The following is a 19,594-nucleotide window of genomic DNA, read 5'->3' on the forward strand; positions in this document are numbered from 1 at the left end:
TCTGGTAGTTTCACTAATGGGCTTACTTTTACAAATATAATGATAGACTTCCTAGGTATAAATACAACCTATATCAGAATAGTAAATCACATTCTAATTACGTGTTCAAATCTATTCCTTTAATCCTTAACGCATTAGAAATTCAATCCAATATTTTCACCCCTTGTGCTATTATGGCCAATAAGGCAAATATTCTAAACACATCAACCTGCAATAGAAGCTTATTTTCAAGCAATCAATTACTTATATTCGCTGGTGTAGGTGGTGAGCTCACTGTCATTGCGCATCCACTTGAATTCCAAAGGCCAGCTCCCTTCAGCAAGGCAAGTGAGAACAAGACGGTTCCCTTCCAGGTGAATCTGCGGTAGGCCTGGCTCTGTTTTAAAATACGGCACAATGTCATCTGAAATATATTCAGAAAAAAAAAGAGAGAGAAAAAAAGGAGAAAAAGAAACCTGAATGAAGTACACATGAAAATGGAATTCATCCAATTAATCAATCATTTACTTAAACCGACCTAAGTTTACAAAGTAGAAATGATGGCTACTTGGCCTAATTAAGTAGCAAATAATCCTTGACCCCCTGGAAACATGATACCCTAGATAATATTTCAAAAGGCTGAAAGCTCAATGATAGCACCATTTGAAAGCATCTGCCAAGTTCATCCAAGTTATTTCCATTTATGATTAATACTTATTTATTAAAGGGGCATATTGGGCAATCTCTGCTCATACAAGCCTTGGTTTTAACTAGACAGTATATTCTCGGTGTGACAATCAAAGGTATATACTTAGGTTCTAAAAGAGAAATTTCCTCATATTCAAGTTCAAAACCAGGCAAAACTAATCTCTGGTGTTAGAGGTCAGGATGAACATTACCTCTGGGGGGTGGGGATGGGGGTGGGGGTGTAACAGGGCACCTTACGGAGAGCAGGTCAAGATCTACTTCTCGATATGGTTAAACGGGGGCACTTGTGAAAATTCATAGAAAATCATTCTATGTATGATTTGCGCAATTTTTGTATGTATGCTTCAATAATTTAAAAAGATATATGAACACAGGACACTTACCTTCTAGTTCTAGCTCCATTGCTAATTAGCCACATGACCCTGATCAGGACACGTGGGTTTCTGTTTCTTTATCAGTAAAATAGACAGAATTAAATGACTTTTCATTTTTCCAATAAAATCCCATGGCACACCTGCAAAATCTCCTTCCTGTCAATCTTTCAGGCTCCTACCCTCTCTACTCACACATCACTCCAGCCACACTGGGCCTTTTAACGCTTAAACCAGGCTAAGCCCTTTCCTACCTCGGGGCCTTTCCACGTGCTCTTTCCCCACCTGGGATGCTCCTCCCCAGCTCTGTGCAGGCTGACTCATTCTGACTCTTCAAATTAACAAAGCTCCTCCCCACCAACACACGCCCTAACAAACCATAACATTTATTTCATTCACAATACTCCTCAGATTTTGAAATTAAAGTGTTTATGGATTACACCCAGTGCATTCCCATGCCCTATCTTGATCACTTCTGAATTCCCAGCACCTAGAATAATGCCAGGAACAAAGCAGAAACTGAATAAATATTTGTTGAATGAATATAGTAGTAATGATACAAAAAAAACATCAATAGCTGGTATTCATTGAGTATTTACAATGTGCTGGAAACTGTTCTAAGTGCTTTATATGTATTACCTTACTTAATTCTCACAAAAGCCCTACAAAATAGATGCCACTATTATACCATTTTACAGGTAGATAAAGAGAGGCACGGGGAAACTAAGTAAACTTGCTCAAGGTCACTCAGACAGTAAGTGTAAAATCATGATTTAAAACCTAGATAATCTGTTCCAGAATCCACCAATTCTATATATTATGACTAAATGTCACAGGTTTATAAATAAGGGAACTTTCTTCTCAGGAACCCATATCTTAACTTCAAATTTTTGATAAATTTGTGGAATTACTAAACTAGACTTTTCAATTAAATTATGCATTTTTTAACAAATGAAGCATCAAATAGCATATTAAGTGTTAAAATTGAGACTATTTTTTACATTAAACTGTCATACATATAGCTGGTTTCTTTTGTACTGCATATAGAGAATTTAAATATAGAGAGTTTACTTTGCCATTGTGCTGATCACTTGTATTCCATTACTGGTGTACTGGTAAAACAATATTACCAATCTCTTACTCATATTCATTCAAATAAATCAATGTTAAATTGCATCTGTGAGTGTGCTAAGAGCCTATAATAAGCTAGTCAATGAGATAGTCAATGAGATGCCATCCAGGAGCTAAAGGCTAAAAGATCAGCAGGAGTCAAATTCTTAGATAACACCATGTGCAAAGGCCCTGTGGGGGCAGCAAACATGGTGAGTAACCTTGGGAAGTATAAAAGACTGAAAAGCAAGCGGTTTTGCAAGGGCAGAAAGAGTGAATGGAAGCCGGGTGAGCAAGGCCCAGGATGTGCAGGGCCTGCAGGCAAGGTAGGCACACACCCTTGTTCCTAGGTCATCTGTGTGTCATTTTCAATGGTGCCCACTTCACATGCAAAAGTGTTCTTGTGTGAATGATAAACTATACGGCCACTCTATTTATGGGCCTTGGTCAAAAGTACTGTCAGTATTATCATTATGAATTATAAAAGGGCAGCAGAAAGACTTTGAAAGGGCTGCAATGTGGAGAAGGAATTAGGAGGGACCAGAGTAGGGGAGTAGAACATTTAGGAGGCCACAGCAGTGATCCAGGCAAATGCTCTAACAGGGGATGGTTGGCTGGGCCAAGGTAACAAAATTGATTGTGGTGGTGGAGAGGGAGAAAAATGGGTGGCTTTAAAACAATATTTAGGTGGCAAAAAAGATTTAGTGATGGATTGAATATGGAGGTGAGGGAGGGGGAGGTGTCAAGAGGGATTCTTAGGTCTCTGACTTGCACAGTTTGCTGTTCAATAAACACCCATTGATTCTGTAATCAGCACTGGGAATACAACAAGAATAAGACACAGCTGCTGTCTCGTAAGAGGTTACAGTCTAGGTCTGATGTCAGAACAGAAACAGTAAAGTGTTAGGTGCTGTGACTGAAATATGTAACTCAAAGGCAGCAACAGTCACTCCTTGTCTGATTCCAAGAGTTCCCCCTGCTTCTGCTGCACATCATGCACTCTAAGCTACATTTCAAGCAAATTCTTAGGTTTTGATTGTCAACCATGTGTCCAATTTCCCTTTTTGCTACGTACTTTCGCTAAAATCATCCATTCTCACGACCCAAGCAATCTAATAAAGCTGAATTGCAACGGATATAGCTTTGATACTTTGGGATTGACTGAGGTACAGGCTTTATTAATGCCCTGCTATTTGCACTATATTTAACAACAGAAAAAGAAATGCCATTTCATAGTTCCAGTGTCCTACAAGAATGAGTCATAAAAAATACATCTTTTCGAAAGGAAAAAGCTTGAAGATAGACATTCAAAAATTTGATTTTACAATTGACACAGCATCATCAATTTAATATGTTATATAATGGTTTTGAATGTAAATGATACCATAATTCAATTTTTCATAGAATTTATAGTTTAGTAAACATGCCTATACTATGTATAAATTACGCTGGATACTGTGATCTAATCGGAAAAGGAATCTTCATAAAGAATAGTTTCATATAGCTGGAAAGCAAATATCTTGTGATCCAAATGACTGTAAAATTATGGTTAGCACCGATGCTTACATTTATTATAGGAAGAAGGGAGGGCAAATATGTCAATGCTCTGGAATCGTAAGCGTCTAAGTTACAATTATCACCACAAGTATTTTAACACAGATTAGCCAATGTGCAGAATAACATAGTTATCTCTCCGAGCCCAGCACTATTTACCTCTGAAATATACACAGGAGATCATGAAATTAAAAGAAGGCATAAAGGTAACAAAACACAAAAGCTTTTGGGAGAGAAAGAGAGGCAGAAGGATTAGTATTCAGGTCTGCACAGACCCCTACAAAAGCATGTGATCTTTATATACATTAAATGGAATAGAAAAAAGTCTGAAAAGATCCCTAAAGACAAAAATGATTGAATTACTTCTGAGATAAGATTATCAAACTCTGACCTGGGGAAAAGTTAATGGTCTGCTTGATGCTCTTTGAGGGGTGAGTGTGTGTGTGTGTGTGTGTGTGTATGTATGTGTGCTTTACCAAATAATAACTAATAGATCTTCCCTTCCTCAGAAAAAAGGAGCAGAGATTAAGTATGCTTCTGTATTCTTACAATGAACATTATAAGACCCTGGAATGAATTACTAAGGAAAACTGTGAAATTTCCATTTTCACATACTTTTTTTTTTTTTTTTTTTTTTGTGAGGAGGACCAGCCCTGAGCTAACATCCAATGCCAATCCTCCCCTTTTTTGCTGAGGAAGACTGGCCCTGGGCTAACATCCATGCCCATCTTCCTCTACTTTATATGGGACGCCGCCACAGCATGGCTTAACAAGCGGTGCGTCAGTGCGCACCCGGGATCCGAACCGGCGAACCCCGGGCCGCCGCAGCGGAACGTGCGCACTTAACCGCTTGCGCCACCGGGCTGGCCCCCATTTTCACATACTTTTAAGTAGAACATAAATCATTTATGAAAGAGAGAGTCTCATCTGTCTGGATAATATAGATTTAAGTCCATCCAAAGGAGAGGAACAGACTTAATGTTCTCTCAAGACAACATCATAATTTTATGATGTAGAAATCACTTCCCTAAATGGAATTTTAAAGTTTTCAGATATAATGTAAATGGATTTAACTTTACCTGTCCAATGTGAAGATAATCTTCTGCTCATCTAGAAAGGAACCATGACCCATTTGCCACAGTAAAAATCATTTACATGGGGAAGCTGGAGGATAAGAAGCTGTGAAGCAGAACCATGTCCTGTGGTTCTAGGCTTTCCTGCCATGAAGAAGGTGAACTTGCCATGGGTTTTAATGATCTGCTCCACAACAGAAAATGGAGAATCTATTACCAGAAACTCTTTCATAGCAGAATGGATAGGAATCAACCACTAGATCCCAAGAAAGTCAAACTACAAGCTGCTCTTGTGACTCTGCCCCTGAGAGAGCTTCAGCTAGGATAATCATAATCTTTTCAGTAACTTCCACTTTTCTCCTCCATTTTAAACTGATAATGAATAAAGAAATAATAACCAACTCCCACTTAGCAGAGGAATCAACCATACCATAAACAAGGGGGTCTAAAGGAGACAAACCCCACGTTCTGGTAAAGCGACAATGAAAATTATTGAGCTGTCGTAATCAGCACTATCAATCAGGTGAGAGTCCAGTGGGAAGGATGAGGAATCGCAGCATGAAGGGAGCAATCAGCTGGAGTGGGACCTTTTATTACTGAACTCTGCTTTTTCAACAGCTGAATTTCCCAGGGCGACTGATCTCTTGGTTTAAACCACTAATCTTCCTTTGAAAACTTCTTTTATGTCAAATTCAAACATTTTCATGCCCCAAGCTTATGAATTTACCACTAACAGAAAGTTTTATTTTTCAAATCCCAGTGAGAAACAAAAGTACAGGGCATAATGTATCATTTCTGAACAACTATTCTGAAAAATATGGGTAGAAGATCCTTTGCTGGTAAATACAGTCATTCAAATTTCAGCTGCTGGCAGGTCATTATGTATACCTATTGAAGCCAGGAATTTAATCTCACAGTATGTTGTGCTTTTTTCATAATAGTAATATTAATCTTCTTAAAGACAACAGTTGTGCATTTCAAGTGCATTTCTGAGGTAAAATTTAGATATATGATTAGATATGTTTTACTATAGTTAACTAGGTAAATATGGAAAGGTCCCACTACAATGTTAGATGATCTTATAAGATTACTGTCTTAAGACAAAGTCCTCTAAATGCTTTAGGACAAGCTGATTAAAGCTGCACTTTCTGTGACCACCTATGTAAACCCTTTGGTGGTTAAAGTTGAAATGAAGAAGAAGGAGGAGAAGGAGGCGGCGGCAGCTCTATCATCATAGCTAATTCTCAGGCTTCATTCTCCTAGCTTATCAGAAATATTTATAAATATTTTCCAGTGATAGACTTTAAAATATAGTAGAATGTACCATCATAATCTGTGAGTCTAAAAAAAATTAGCCAACTTCTCTGTATGTCACTTTATATATTTCCACTACTGCCTTGTAAAAATAAATGAGTACCAGAAATTTCAGGGTGAAAGGTAGCTATAATTGAACAAATATATATATCGGATCTCAAATATAATAAAAAACTAATTAACCTATGATGACTATAAAACATAGGACTAGGGTGTTTTTCATATTGTTACACTATCTCAAGCATTTCTGAAGGGGCAAGACTGGAAGTTTAAGTCAAGTTACTACTCTACACTGCAGCATCTCTGAGCAACAGCCAGAAGATCCTCACCACCTGCTCAGTATGTGCAGAGCTTCCCACAGAAGAAGAGGCTCAAGACTGAGGCACACGGTTGCCCTGCTCTACAGTTATGTCATCATTCCTCAAGCATTCATTGTCCCCTGGCTGTGAGGCACTGGGGATACAGCTGGTCCCTACCCTGAGGAGCCACAGTCCAGGGAGAGAGAGGCTTAGTCAACAAGCCAAGGGCTATAGCAGGAGGTGAGAGGACAGAGGCATGAAGCCATTGCCTGAGAGGACCCTTGATGGGGTTCATGGCCACAGACCTCCCGTGGCTGAGGTGTCCACACATCAGCCAGGGAAGGAGCTGAAGGGGCACAGTGCCCAGGGAGTCCAGGGCAACCTGACAGACTCAGGCTTCACAGGGGCTGAGGCTCCAAGTTCTTACAGAAACGGCATCTCTTAGTGCTGCTTCAGCCACACAGTAGCTTTCAAAGGCTTTTGAAGGCTTGTTAAAGAACTACTCCTTCCTTTATGACAAATGAGAATTTTTTTAGATAAATGCACTCCTCCATCCCAACTAAGAAGTGAACTTTTATGAGCCACTTTGTCTGTGGCTGGGTCTTGCTGTGGAGGTGAGCAGAGCTGGAGGAACGCCCTGGAGAGGCCTCTGAGGATGAGGAATGGCCTGGAGGGGGCGTCAGTGACTGCTCAGCTTTGTTAGGAACAGAGCTTGGGGAGCCAGGGGCCAGGACGCCTGAGCACACTGTAGAGCAGCTAAAAGACAGACTATTCACCCCTGTTTCAAGTCTCCGTCTCATGGTTCTCTGGAGGGCACCATAATCAGAAGGGAGAAAGCAGATCAAAGTTTGCATTGCACATTCCTAGATCTCACAGTAAAGTCATCATTTCTTACTCAAAAGTTTGACTAGAAAGTGTGGGATTTTCTCTGCGTAGAGTAGTTCATCTGCAGTATTCTCTCAGTATTTGGATCTGTGCATGTGAAAACAGGGAAAGCAGGAGGGGTCCTAAGATTTCCATTAAACAGTGCTGTGAAAAGCTTGCCGATACATTCAGTCAGGGGGAAGTCAAACTGATTATCTCTCTTTTCTCTATAATCAATGCGAATTAACAGCATATTTAAGGGAACTCACAGGGTAAACCTACCCTTCCAATATTTTCCCCTAAGACACCATTCAAGCTTTCAGTGAGATTAATCCACAGTGAAGCTGATGGTAGAAACATAAATGGTTGTATTTATGTACTGGTTTGATCCTGCACTGTGCTAATCTATTTCAGCATATAAATTAATAACAAGAAGAGGCAGAGGAATAAAAGCAATTACCCTATTTCTCCAAACTGAAATAAGCTTCCAGCTCTCCAGTATTTTATTTCAAAGTAGAATTGCACTAAATTGTCATTTCTATGGTTAGTAGTGAAAAAATATGACCAACCAAAATAAGAGCAGAGTTATCAGAAATAATCAACATTTTTCTTGAATATGGTACAAGATTTCTTTCAATTATTCTTTCAAATAATCCTGAAATCCAACTCAGATTAAATAAAAGGCCAAAAAGTCCAAGAAAAGAAACTCAGATGTGATTTACCTTTCCCTGCTTAGATGTTTACTGGTGAGTTTACATCACGTATGTACTGACAAAAAGATACCTAAATGGTGAAGATTTAATTTTAGACCAAGAAAATTACATGGGAAAAAAACTTCCTAAGGTTATCTAAGTTCCAATAAATAAAGTCTATTGATTGTAGCCAAGTTACAAACCATCAAGGTTTCTCAAAGAGAAGTACTCGTACATCGTGGCAGCTTAGAGCCAGGACCCTGGAGCCAGCCTGCTGGGGTTCAAATCCCAGCTCTTCCCCTTACTAGCTTTGTGAGCTCCGGTAACTCAACCTCCTACGCTTGGGTTTCCCAATCAACAAAATAATAAAACCAACTTCTTTTAGAGCAGTGGTTCTCAGACTTTCTGGTCTCAGGACCTCTTTACAACTTTTAAAAAAATTATTGATAACCCCAAAATTCTTATTTATGTGAGTATATCTTTCTATATTTATCATATTAGAAAGTAAAACTGAAAACTTTTGAAATATTTGTTAATTCATTTAAAAATAACATTAAAGTTATGACATTTATTGCAAAAAACATATTCATGAAAAATAAATGTATTATCCAAACAAAAAAAATTATTTAAAAGAGTGGCATTTTTACATTTTTTACCCAAATTTCTTCAATGTGTGGCTTAATAAAAGACATCCAAACGCTCATATATGCTTTCACATTTAATCTTCTGCAATTATGTTGTTTCAATTGAAGGATATGAAAACATCCAGCCTCCTACAGACATGTAGTTGGAAAAGGGAGGGATATTTTAATAGCCTTTTCAGATCATTGTAAATATTCTTGATACCACACCAAAACTGAACAAGTAGTAGTTTCATAAAGCTTAGCTGCAAAGTGGAATCTGAAATTCTATCAATGAAATTTTAGTGCTTTCTTACATTAAAATCCTTTGGCCTATCTTACACTTTGAATGAACCTTTTAAACACGCATAACTTTGTTGGTTCACTGAGTTATGCAGCTCTTCCAAATACTGACATATTTCATGATACAATATAAAAAATATCACATGTTAATATAGCTACCTATCTCATCAGAAAAGTCCATAAATAATGAGAAACTGTCAATTTCATGGTGGCACATTCAAGATTTCCAAAAGGCTAATTTTTACATAAGAGCTCAATTTTTATTATTAGCAACAAATACTGTCAATTGTTTTCATTAATGCGACATCATTTTGATCATTTACAAGAAAATGCTGCCAAATACCCAAGTCTGAATTACTATAGTTTGTCTGTTAGTCACTACTTCCAGTAAATGGAGCACCATGCAAAAAATAACTACTGTATTCAGCTCTCAGCTCAAACAATCTCACAAGGACTTGTCCTGGAGACAATTGTCAAACTTCAGTATGCAGCAGAAGTGTTTTCCGTAATTTGCATTTTCGACATAGAATATTATAAAGGCAGGTATTAGAGGCAAAATTTAGTAAAATTAATGATTTCTACTACTTCATCAAGGATATTCTGAAGGGAATTAGATTTCTTTCTTTAATTGCAGGTATGCAGTGGGAAAGAATACCATGCCAACTAGTAGGGTTTGGCACCACTGCCGTGATACACTTGCTCAAGGCCCAGGAGTTTTATCATGATTGCTTATGTATCGTCAGTAAAATCTCAACACAGGGAAAAAGCAAAGAAGTCTTAGTATTTTATGAAATGTGTTTGACCTCTCGGACCCCCTGAAAGAGTCTCAGTCTCAAGGACCACCAGAGGTCCTTGGACCACACTTTGAGAACTGCCACCCTAGAGAGTTGTCACAAGGATTAAATTAGCTAATGTGTTCAAAGTGCTTAGCATAGCCCCTGGTACAGAAACACAATACACACATTAGCTTTTATTAAGACATATTGTCATAGAATGAAATTGCATCTTCCTAAAGAATGTTGAATCTTGAACTTCATTCAAAACACATCTCCTTTTGGCTTTCTAAATAACACACAGAAGTCAGGTTACAGTCTTAAATGTCAATAATTATTAAGCCAGAGAGGTTGTTCAATGTAAAGAGGAACGTGTGTTTGTATTTTCAATTATTTCAGAATTCCAGAGAAGTCTAAATTTTGATTTGATTATTTATTCCTTTGTTCAACAAACATGTATTAAATGCCTACAAGGACTTGTATGAGATGAGAACACAGATGTAAACAAACAAAACAGAATAAAAATCACACCTTCATGTAGCTTATATTCTAGTTCAGGGAGATAAACAGTAAACAAACAAATAAGGAAAGTCTGTTTTGCTAAAGCTCCTATTTCTTTTATCCAAGTTATGTCACGTGGTTGATAAATAGGAAACTGATATTGATATAACATGAAAGCTGTATTGATTTATACATGATTTTTCCCCAACATCCTAATGTTATAATGTGATCATAGACAATCTTTACCAATTATTAAAGAGTAAGCCTTACAACTATAAGGAAACAATTAGCAACAATAATAATAACAACAAACAAAACAACCCTAAAATTAAAGAAGTAATTTTCTTGGTTTAGCACAAGTAAGGGCTGGTTTAGGGGCTTCAAAAACCACTTCACTTCCCACTACATTACACTATTGAGAGAAGCTGCAAGTGCAGATAAATAAGCACAGAAGGCTTCTTCCTTTTTATCAAAACAGCTAATCAGTGAAGAAAGTTACTAGGAGTATAATTCTTTATTAGTGTCCTGGTTGCAAAGTTCCATAAGTTTTGGGTGGTCTGCCCCAACACTATTTTTCCTATAAGTGATTTATTTTAGTGTATGATTTTACAGAACATGAAATTTTCAAGAACACATACATGGAATAATAAGAAAAACACCTTTATATATAAGATAGCAATAGACACTATAAAAAATATGAGAGAGAAGAAGAAAAGAGAATTTGGGATAAGGGGCTCCAATTTTACATGAGGAAGATAAGGAAGGTTTCACGGAGAAGGTGACATTGAGTAAGGATCAGAATGAGCCAAGGAATGGAGTGACACACTTAGAAATGGAAAGGGCATTCCAGGCAGTAGGAAAAGCAAGTACAAAGGCCCGATGTGGAAGTGAGCCTGGTGTGTTCTAGGAATGCTAGGCCAACGAGGGTGAAACAGAGTGAGTGAGGGGGACTGTAGGAGAAAACGAGTCTCAAAAGGTAAGAAGGGAAGCTCAGGAGCATTTTAAGACCTTTGGATTTTGCCTTATGTGCCATTGGAAGCCAATGGAGAATTCTGAGCAAAAGAGCGATATGCACTTTAGGTTTTCACTGGTTCATAGGGATCAGTGTTGAGATTGGGCTGGAAGGGCAGAAGCTGGGAGACCACTCCGGAGGCTGTTAATCCAGATGAGAGATGATGATAACTTAGTCCACGCTGGTTGTGATGAAGGTGGCAATAAGTGCTCAGACTTGAGATATATTGTACAGGTAGAGCCAAAAGTATTCACAGATGTAGGATGTGGGGTATGAGAGAAAAAGAAGAATCAATGACAATGTCAAGGTTTCTACTCAGAGAAACCGGAAAGATGCAGTTGCCATTTCCTGAAATGGGAGAAAAGGAGCAGGTTTAGAGGAAAAGAACAAGGGCTTGATGCCGAGTATGTTCAATAGGTAGTTAAGTTAATGCAATATATATGATTCGCATTATTTTTGTGTGAAAATGCAAAATGCAAACCTGCAAAATTAACACCTCACACTAAATAATTGGATAATTCCAAATTATCAGTTCTATAGAAAAAAATTCAGTTGACTTAAAAAATAAAATTTTGCCAGAGATATGAAACATACAAATTACATAGCTATTAAAATGATTTAATTTTGTGAGAAGTTAAAATTTAAATACTCTAATAGATTATTTAAAAAATAACAGAACCAAAAATATAAATTATCTTTATTACCTAAAATAAAGATTTGCAAAATCTCTGAAATAATTTTATCCTGAAACATTTTAATTCTCATTTTCCCATCACGTATACCCAGTTGGTATGTAAAATTTAACTATGTAATCAGACCTGGTGAAAATGACTCTGGAAAGAAAAGGCAAATTAAATACTGGGTGACATTTCTATCATTCAAGATAGGAAAATGCGCTGTCTAAACACATTATGGTATCAATAATCTAACTGCATAATTTTTAGCCATTAAACTGTACTTTAGTTTTCTTCCCAACAAGAAGGGGATGTGAACACTACTAGAAGTAAAACACACGAAGGTCTGACACGCCTGAGCAATAAGTAGATGAGATTTTTAGCTGCTGAGGCCTATGGGCATTTTTCCTTTTGGACATTTTTTCCTTAAATAAAACATTCTGTATTTAATATACAAAACCATCCTATAAGCAGTGACCTATGTATGTTCTTCCTGACAGACACAATGCCTAAAATTCCACAGTATATCCCTTTGAATTAATTTAACTATTCCTTCAAATGTCAATATTCCAAGAAGAAAAAAAAGTACAGTACTCACCACACCTAATTTATATATGTTGGGTTTTTTTCAAGTGCTCATAGACCATTCCTCAAGGCAGATCACATCCTGGACTATACAAAAAACCTCAACACATTTAAAAGAATTGAATTCATATAGAGGGTATCTTCTGACCATAATGGAACCAAAATAGAAATTGATAACAAAAAGACAACAAGAGGAAAATCTACAAACACTTGGAAAGTAAACAATATTTTAAACAATCCATGAGTCAAAGAGAAAGCCTGAAAGGAAATAAAAAATACATAGAACTGAATGAAAGTAAAAATATAATATATCAAAATATGTGGGACATAGCTAAAGCAGTGCTGAGAGGAAAATTTATAGCACTAAATACTTAAATTAGAAAAGAGAAAAAGCCTCAAATCAATAACCCAACATCTTACCTCAAATAAAGAAAAAGAGGATTAAAATAAACTCAAAGCAAGCTGAAAGAAGAAAATAATAAAAGTAGAATCAATGAAATTGAAAAGAGAGAAGCAATAGAGAAAATCAATGGATCAAAAAGCTGGTTCTTCAAGGAAAAAAAACAACTGATAAACCTCTAGCAAGACTGAAAGAAATAAAAAGAGAAGATACAAATCATCAATACCAGCAATGAAATAGGGGCTATCACTACAGATCTTGCAACCACTAAAAAGCGAATACAATGAGAAAGTTTAAGCTCATTAATTTGACTTAGAAGATATGAACCAATTCCTGGGAAACTATAATCTAACAAAATTCAGCCAAAATGAACCAGCCTGAATAGTCCTACAACCAATTAAAGAAATAGAATTTCTAATTAAAAAGCTACTGAAAGAAAAATATCCAGACCCAGATGGTTTCACTGGAGAAGACTACCAAACATTTAAAGCAGTAACACCAATTTTACATAATCTTGTCCAGAAAACAGAAGAGAAAAAACATTCCCCAACGCATTTTTTGAGCCTCATTTACCCTGATATAAAATCTTGACAAAGATAATACAAAAAAGTTAATTATAGACCAATATCTCTACTGAACCTAGACATAAAAATCTTTAACAATATATTAGCAAATCAAATTCAGTAATGTATTAAAATAACTATATGCCAGGATTAAGTGGAACGTATTACAGGTATTCAAGGATGGTTCAAAATTTGAAAAGGCAATCAGCATAATTTACCATATCAACAGGCTTAAAAAAATCTTATGGTCTATCAATTAAGGCAGAAAAAGCATCTGAAAAAATCCAACACCCATTCACAATTAAAAAACAAAAACAAACAAACAAATAAAAACAACTCTCACCAAACTGGGAATAGAGAGGAACTTTCTTAACTTTATAAAGAACATCTACCAAAAACCTACATCTAATAACATCACATCCCACAGTTAAAGACTGAATGCTTTTCCCCCAAACTTAGTAACCAGTCAAGGATGAATGCTCTCACCTCTCTTATTCAAGGTCTAGCCACTGAAATAAGGAAGAAAAAAATAAATAAAAGACATACATATTAGAAGGAAAGAAATAAACTAGTCCCTATTTGTAGATGACATGATTGTCTCTGTAGGACATCTCAAAGAAGTTACAAATATGCAAACACACACACACCCCTCCTAGAACTAATAAGTGAGTTGAACAAGGCTGCAGGATACCAGATCAACACACAAAATCAAACACATTTCTATAAGCTAGCAATGAACATGTGGAAAGCAAAATTAAACACACGATGCCATTTATAATCCCTCCAAATACAATGAAATATTTAGGTATAAATTTTAAAAAATATCTTGTAACTTTTATGCTGAAAATTATAAAATGCTGATTACAGAAATCAAAGAAGACCTAAATAAAAGTTTATAGACATACCATGTTCATAGTTTGGAACACTCAACATAGTAAAGATGTCAACTTATGCAAATAGACATACAGGGGTAACAGAATTTCTGTTAAAATACCAGCAAGATTTTTTGTAGATATACGTAAGATTATTCTAAAATTTATATGAAAAGGCAAAAGAACTAGAATATCTAAAACAATTTTGAAAAAGAATGAAACGGGAGGAATCACTCTTCCTGATTTCAAGACTTTATATAGCTGCAATAATCAAAACAGTATGGTATTGGCAGAGAAATAGACACTTTAGATAAAAAAAAATAAAAGTAGAATAGAGAACCTAGAAAAAGCCCAAGACAAGTACAGCCAACTGATTTTTGACAAGAGGAAAAAAGAAATTCAATGGAGGAAGGACAGCCTTTAAAACAAATGGTACTGGGGCTGGCCCTGTGGCTTAGTGGTTAAGTGCATGTGCTCCGCTTCCGGCGGCCCGGGTTCAGATGCCAGGCGTGCACCAACACACCGCTTGTCAGGCCATGTTGAGGCCGCGTCCCACATACAGTAACTAGAGGGATTGTGCAACTATGACATACAACTATCTACTGGGGCTTTGGGGAGAAAAAGGGAGAAAAAAAAAAAAGGAGGATTGGCAATAGATGTTAGCTCAGGGCTGGTCTTTCTCAGCAAAAAAAAAAAATAGTATTGGAGCAATAAAACACACAGAAGACAAAAAAATGAACCTCTACCTAACCTTCATACTTTATATAAAAATTAACTCAAAAAGGATCATAGATTTAGGTGTAAAACTTTTAGGAAAAAAAATAGCAGAAAGTCTTTAGAATCTAGAGCCAGGCAAAGAGTTTCAGACCTGACACCAAAAGCACAATGCATAAAAGAAAAAAAAAAATGATCAACTGAACCTATCAAAATTAAAAACTTTTGTTCTGCAAAAGCTCCTGTGAAGAGGATAAAAAGACAACTGCAGACTAGGAGAAAATATGTCCAGACCATGTATCTGAAAAAAGACTAGTATCTAAAATATATAAAGAACTCTCAAAAATCAACAGTACAAAACAAACAATCCAAACAGAAAATGGGCAAAAGATATGAAAGACATTTCACTAAAGAGGATCAACAGATGGCAAATATGCACATGAAAATATGTTCAACACCATTAATGATTAGAGAAATGCAAATTAAAACCACAACGAGTTATCAGTGCACACCTATCAGAATGGCTAACTTAAAAAATAGTGACAACACCAAATGCTGATGATATTAAAAAAAAACCTGGATCACTCATACATTGCTGGTGGATGTGTAAAGTAATACAGCTCTGGAAAACAGTTTGGCAGTTTCCGATAAAAATAAACATATAACTACCATACGACCCAGCAATTGTACTCTTGAGCATTTATCCCAAAGAAATGAAGACTTATTTATGTTCACACAAAATCCTGTACAAGATGTTAACAGCAGCTTTAGTCATAACAGCCAAAAACTGGATACAACTCAGATGTCCTTCAAAAAGTGAATGGTTATACAGACCGTGGTACATCCACACCACGGTGCACCACTCGGTAATAAAGAGGAACAAGGTGGTGATACACACAACAACATGGCTGAATCTCCAGAGAATTTTGCTGAGTGAAAAAATATCTAATCCCAAAAGGTCAGATACAGTATGATTCTATTTATATAACATTCTTGAAATAACAGAATCATAGAAATGGAGAATAGATTCCCAGTTGCAAGGGCTAAGGACGGGGGTGGGGGAAAGAGGCAGATGTGGAAATGAAAGGACAACACAAGGGATCCTTGTGGTGACATAAATGTTCTGTATCGTGACTGTGCTGATGTCCGTATCCTAGTAGCAATAGTGCATGAGAATTCTGCAAGATGCTACCATTCAGAAAAACTGAGTAAAGGGTACAGAGGTACACGGGATCTCTCTGTATTATCTCTAATAAGTGCATGTGCATCTATAATTAGCTAAAAATGAAAAAAGTTTAAGATAAATGCACTGTTAAAATAATGAATTTGAAAGCCACGAAGTGGGAGAAAATATTCTGATTATATATATCTTTAAAAGACTTGTATCCAATTATATAAAGAATGCCTACTCCTCAATGATAAGACAAAAGAAAATATACAAAAAATGAGCAAAGGCTTGAACATGTACTTCACAAAGGAAGATCTACAAATAGCTAACAAGCACAGAGGAAAGTACTTAACATCATTTGACATTAGGGACTATAATGGCTAAACTGGAAAAGACAGACACACTCAAGGTAGGCAAATATGTTTGCAACTGCAAGTCTCCTCCGCCACTGGTAAGAGAGTAGAAATGGTGCAACCACTTGAGGAAAAGGTTTGGGGATTTCTTATAAAATTAAACAAACACATACCCAATGACCCAGAAATTCCAGGCCTAGATATTTCTTCAAGAGAAAAGAAACCATACGTCTACACAAATAATTTGACATGAGTAGTCACAGTAGCATTATTTATAATACCCTAACCTGAAAACAACAGAGGAACACATCAATAAAAACAAACAAACTGAATCACTCAACACCAAGGAGGAATCTCACAGACGTTATGCTGGCTGAAAGAAGCCAGACACAAAACCATCCATATTACATCATTGCCCTTCATATGAAATTCAAACAATGGCAAAATTGACCTATGTGAAAAGAAATTAGAAAAATGGTTTCCTACAGGGAGGGAGATTGATTGGAATGGGCATGAGGGAATTTGCTGGAGTGACGGAAATGTTCCATATCCAGAATGAGGCGGTGGTTGCGTGAGTCTATACATTTGTCAAATCTCATTGAACTGTACACTTAATATCTGTGAATTTCACTATTTATAAATTTTACCTCAGTTAAAAGTCCTTAATGAATTAAAAATAGAGATGCCATATGATCCAGCCATCCCACTACTGGGAATCTATCCAACGAACCTGAAATCAACAATCCAAAGAGGCTTATGCACCCCTACGTTCATCGCAGCATTATTCACCATAGCCAAGAAGTGGAAGCAACCTAAGTGTCCCTCGACTGACGAATGGATCAAGAAAATGTGGTATATATATACAATGGAATACTACTCAGCCATAAAAAAAAGACAAAATCGTCCCATCTGCAACAACATGGATGGGCCTGGAGGGTATTATGTTAAGTGAAGTAAGCCAGAAGGAGAAAGACAAACACTCGATGATCTCATTCATATGTGGAATATAAACCAACACGTGGACAGAGAAAACGCTATTGTGGTTACCAGGGGCAATGGGGGTGGGGAGTGGGCACAAGGGGTGAAGGGAGACGTATATATGGTGATGGACAAACAAAAATGTACAATCCAAAATTTCACAATGTTAAAAACTATTAAAACATCAATTAAAAAAAAAAGTCTTTAAGGCATACATCTATCCACTGTCTCAGAAATGGTGACACATCTTTCTCAGTCACTGCCTCAAACTGCTGTAAAGCAAAGACTGTTGTCTACACTCGTGGTCACTGGCACTTTAAAACATACTCTCCTGTACTATTATGCTAATGAGACTGCCTATTTGTTACCGAACTTTCGATTCTCCTCTTACCATTTAATTCTTCATGTGTATCTTACCTCCCAATCAGATGGAAGAGTCAACAAGATTATAGCTCATATTTGTACTACTAGTACTACTATCTAACCATTATTGAGCACTGACTGCATACCAAGGAAGAAATGTTTGAATAAATAATATCTCAGGTATTCCCACAGCAACCCCATCTGATAGGCCATGTTTTTTTAATGCCCATTATACAGGTGAAAAAATTGAGACAGAAAGAGGTTAGGCAACTCGTTCAAGATCACATAGATAGTAAGCGGTAGAGTCAAGGTCAAACCTCTGTCACCTAACTAATTCTATGACCACCCACTCTGCCCACTGCCCCTCTGGTTCAGAAGGCAAACTAAACATGAATAGAATTATAACTGCATGATTAAATACTAACATTTGGAGTGGTTTGTGTTTCTGTTTCAAAAACCAGAAAATATACACACAAATATGCCACTTATCCAAGACTATGTACAGATAAGCATTATTAGAAAAGCAGTATCATAGCCATATATTCTGTGCAGGGAATATTCAGTGGATAGAGTAAATTGAGGTATAAAGATGAATATATACAATTTCCTACAAGCAAAATTACATAAACTCACCAACACTATAGAAAAACCACCAGTTGAAAGTGATTTTAAGCAGCTAGTTGAAAAACTCACATCATTCAGTCAAGATGAAAAAAAAACCATAACCAGTAGAAAATTGGCTGCATCTGACTTCAATCTTCTCAGAGTTATTGAGAACAAATTGGCACTCACTGTGGTGGCAACAAAGGTATTTTCCCAGGTTACCAAACACCTAGTTTTAAAAATTAAAACACAAAAGCAAGTAGTAGAGATGAAACCAAACGAAACGATCTTTCTACACATAAACCTATTAGGAAAATGATTAAACTCTAAACATTAATGATGACTTAGCTTTATCTAGAACTAAGATTTTCTTATTGTTAATGAGATGCAGGTATTCTTTAAGTAAGCTTGACTTGAAAACTATCCTTACTCTCATCATGGTTACAAACTTTATAAAAGCAGGGACTGATATTTCTTGTATCTGTATTATTTCTAAAACAGTAAGCAATTTTTATTACCATCAATAGTATATTTAGGGTAATAAACACATGAAAAATGTTCAACATCATCTGTAATTAGGAAAATGAAAATCAAAATCATAATGAGATAACCCATCCCAAACCACCTACTAGAATGGCTATAAAAAGTCAAATAATAACAAATGTTGGGAAGGACATGGAGAAATTGGAGCCCTCATAGATTGCTGGTGGGAATATAAGGTGGAAACAGTTTGGCATCTCCTCAAAATGTTAAACACACAGTTACCATATGACCCAGTAATTCCACTCCTAGGTATATGCCCAAGAGAAATGAAAGTGTATGTCCACACAAAAGCCTGTACACGAATGTTCATAGCAGCATGATTCACTAACAGCCAAAAAGTAGAAACAACACAAATGTCTATCAAGTGACAGATGGATAAACAACATGTCTTATATCTATACAATGGAATATTATTCAGCGATAAAAAGGAATTAAATACATGATACATACTACAATGTGGATGAACCTTGAAAACATTATGCTAAGTGACAGCAGCTAGTCACAAAGGACCATATGTTGTATGATTGCATTAATATGAACGTGTAGAATAGACAGATCTGTACAGACAAAGGAGACTAGTGGTTACCTGGGGGATGGGGAAGCAG

At 36.5% G+C, this 19,594-nt stretch overlaps 1 protein-coding gene across 2 annotated transcripts in view; it reads right to left on the reverse strand.

Annotated features, from left to right (window-relative positions):
* Positions 1 to 19,594, reverse strand: part of SDK1 (sidekick cell adhesion molecule 1) — a 919,553-nt gene that overhangs the window by 578,416 nt on the left and 321,543 nt on the right. For both annotated transcript variants that reach the window (XM_058569383.1, XM_058569382.1), the window contains exon 2: positions 244 to 403. In XM_058569383.1, the coding sequence (XP_058425366.1) occupies positions 244 to 403 (160 nt within the window). The remainder of the gene's footprint in view (positions 1 to 243; positions 404 to 19,594) is intronic.

The sequence above is a fragment of the Diceros bicornis genome, chromosome 26, assembly GCF_020826845.1.
Source record: "Diceros bicornis minor isolate mBicDic1 chromosome 26, mDicBic1.mat.cur, whole genome shotgun sequence".
Taxonomy (NCBI): domain Eukaryota; kingdom Metazoa; phylum Chordata; class Mammalia; order Perissodactyla; family Rhinocerotidae; genus Diceros; species Diceros bicornis.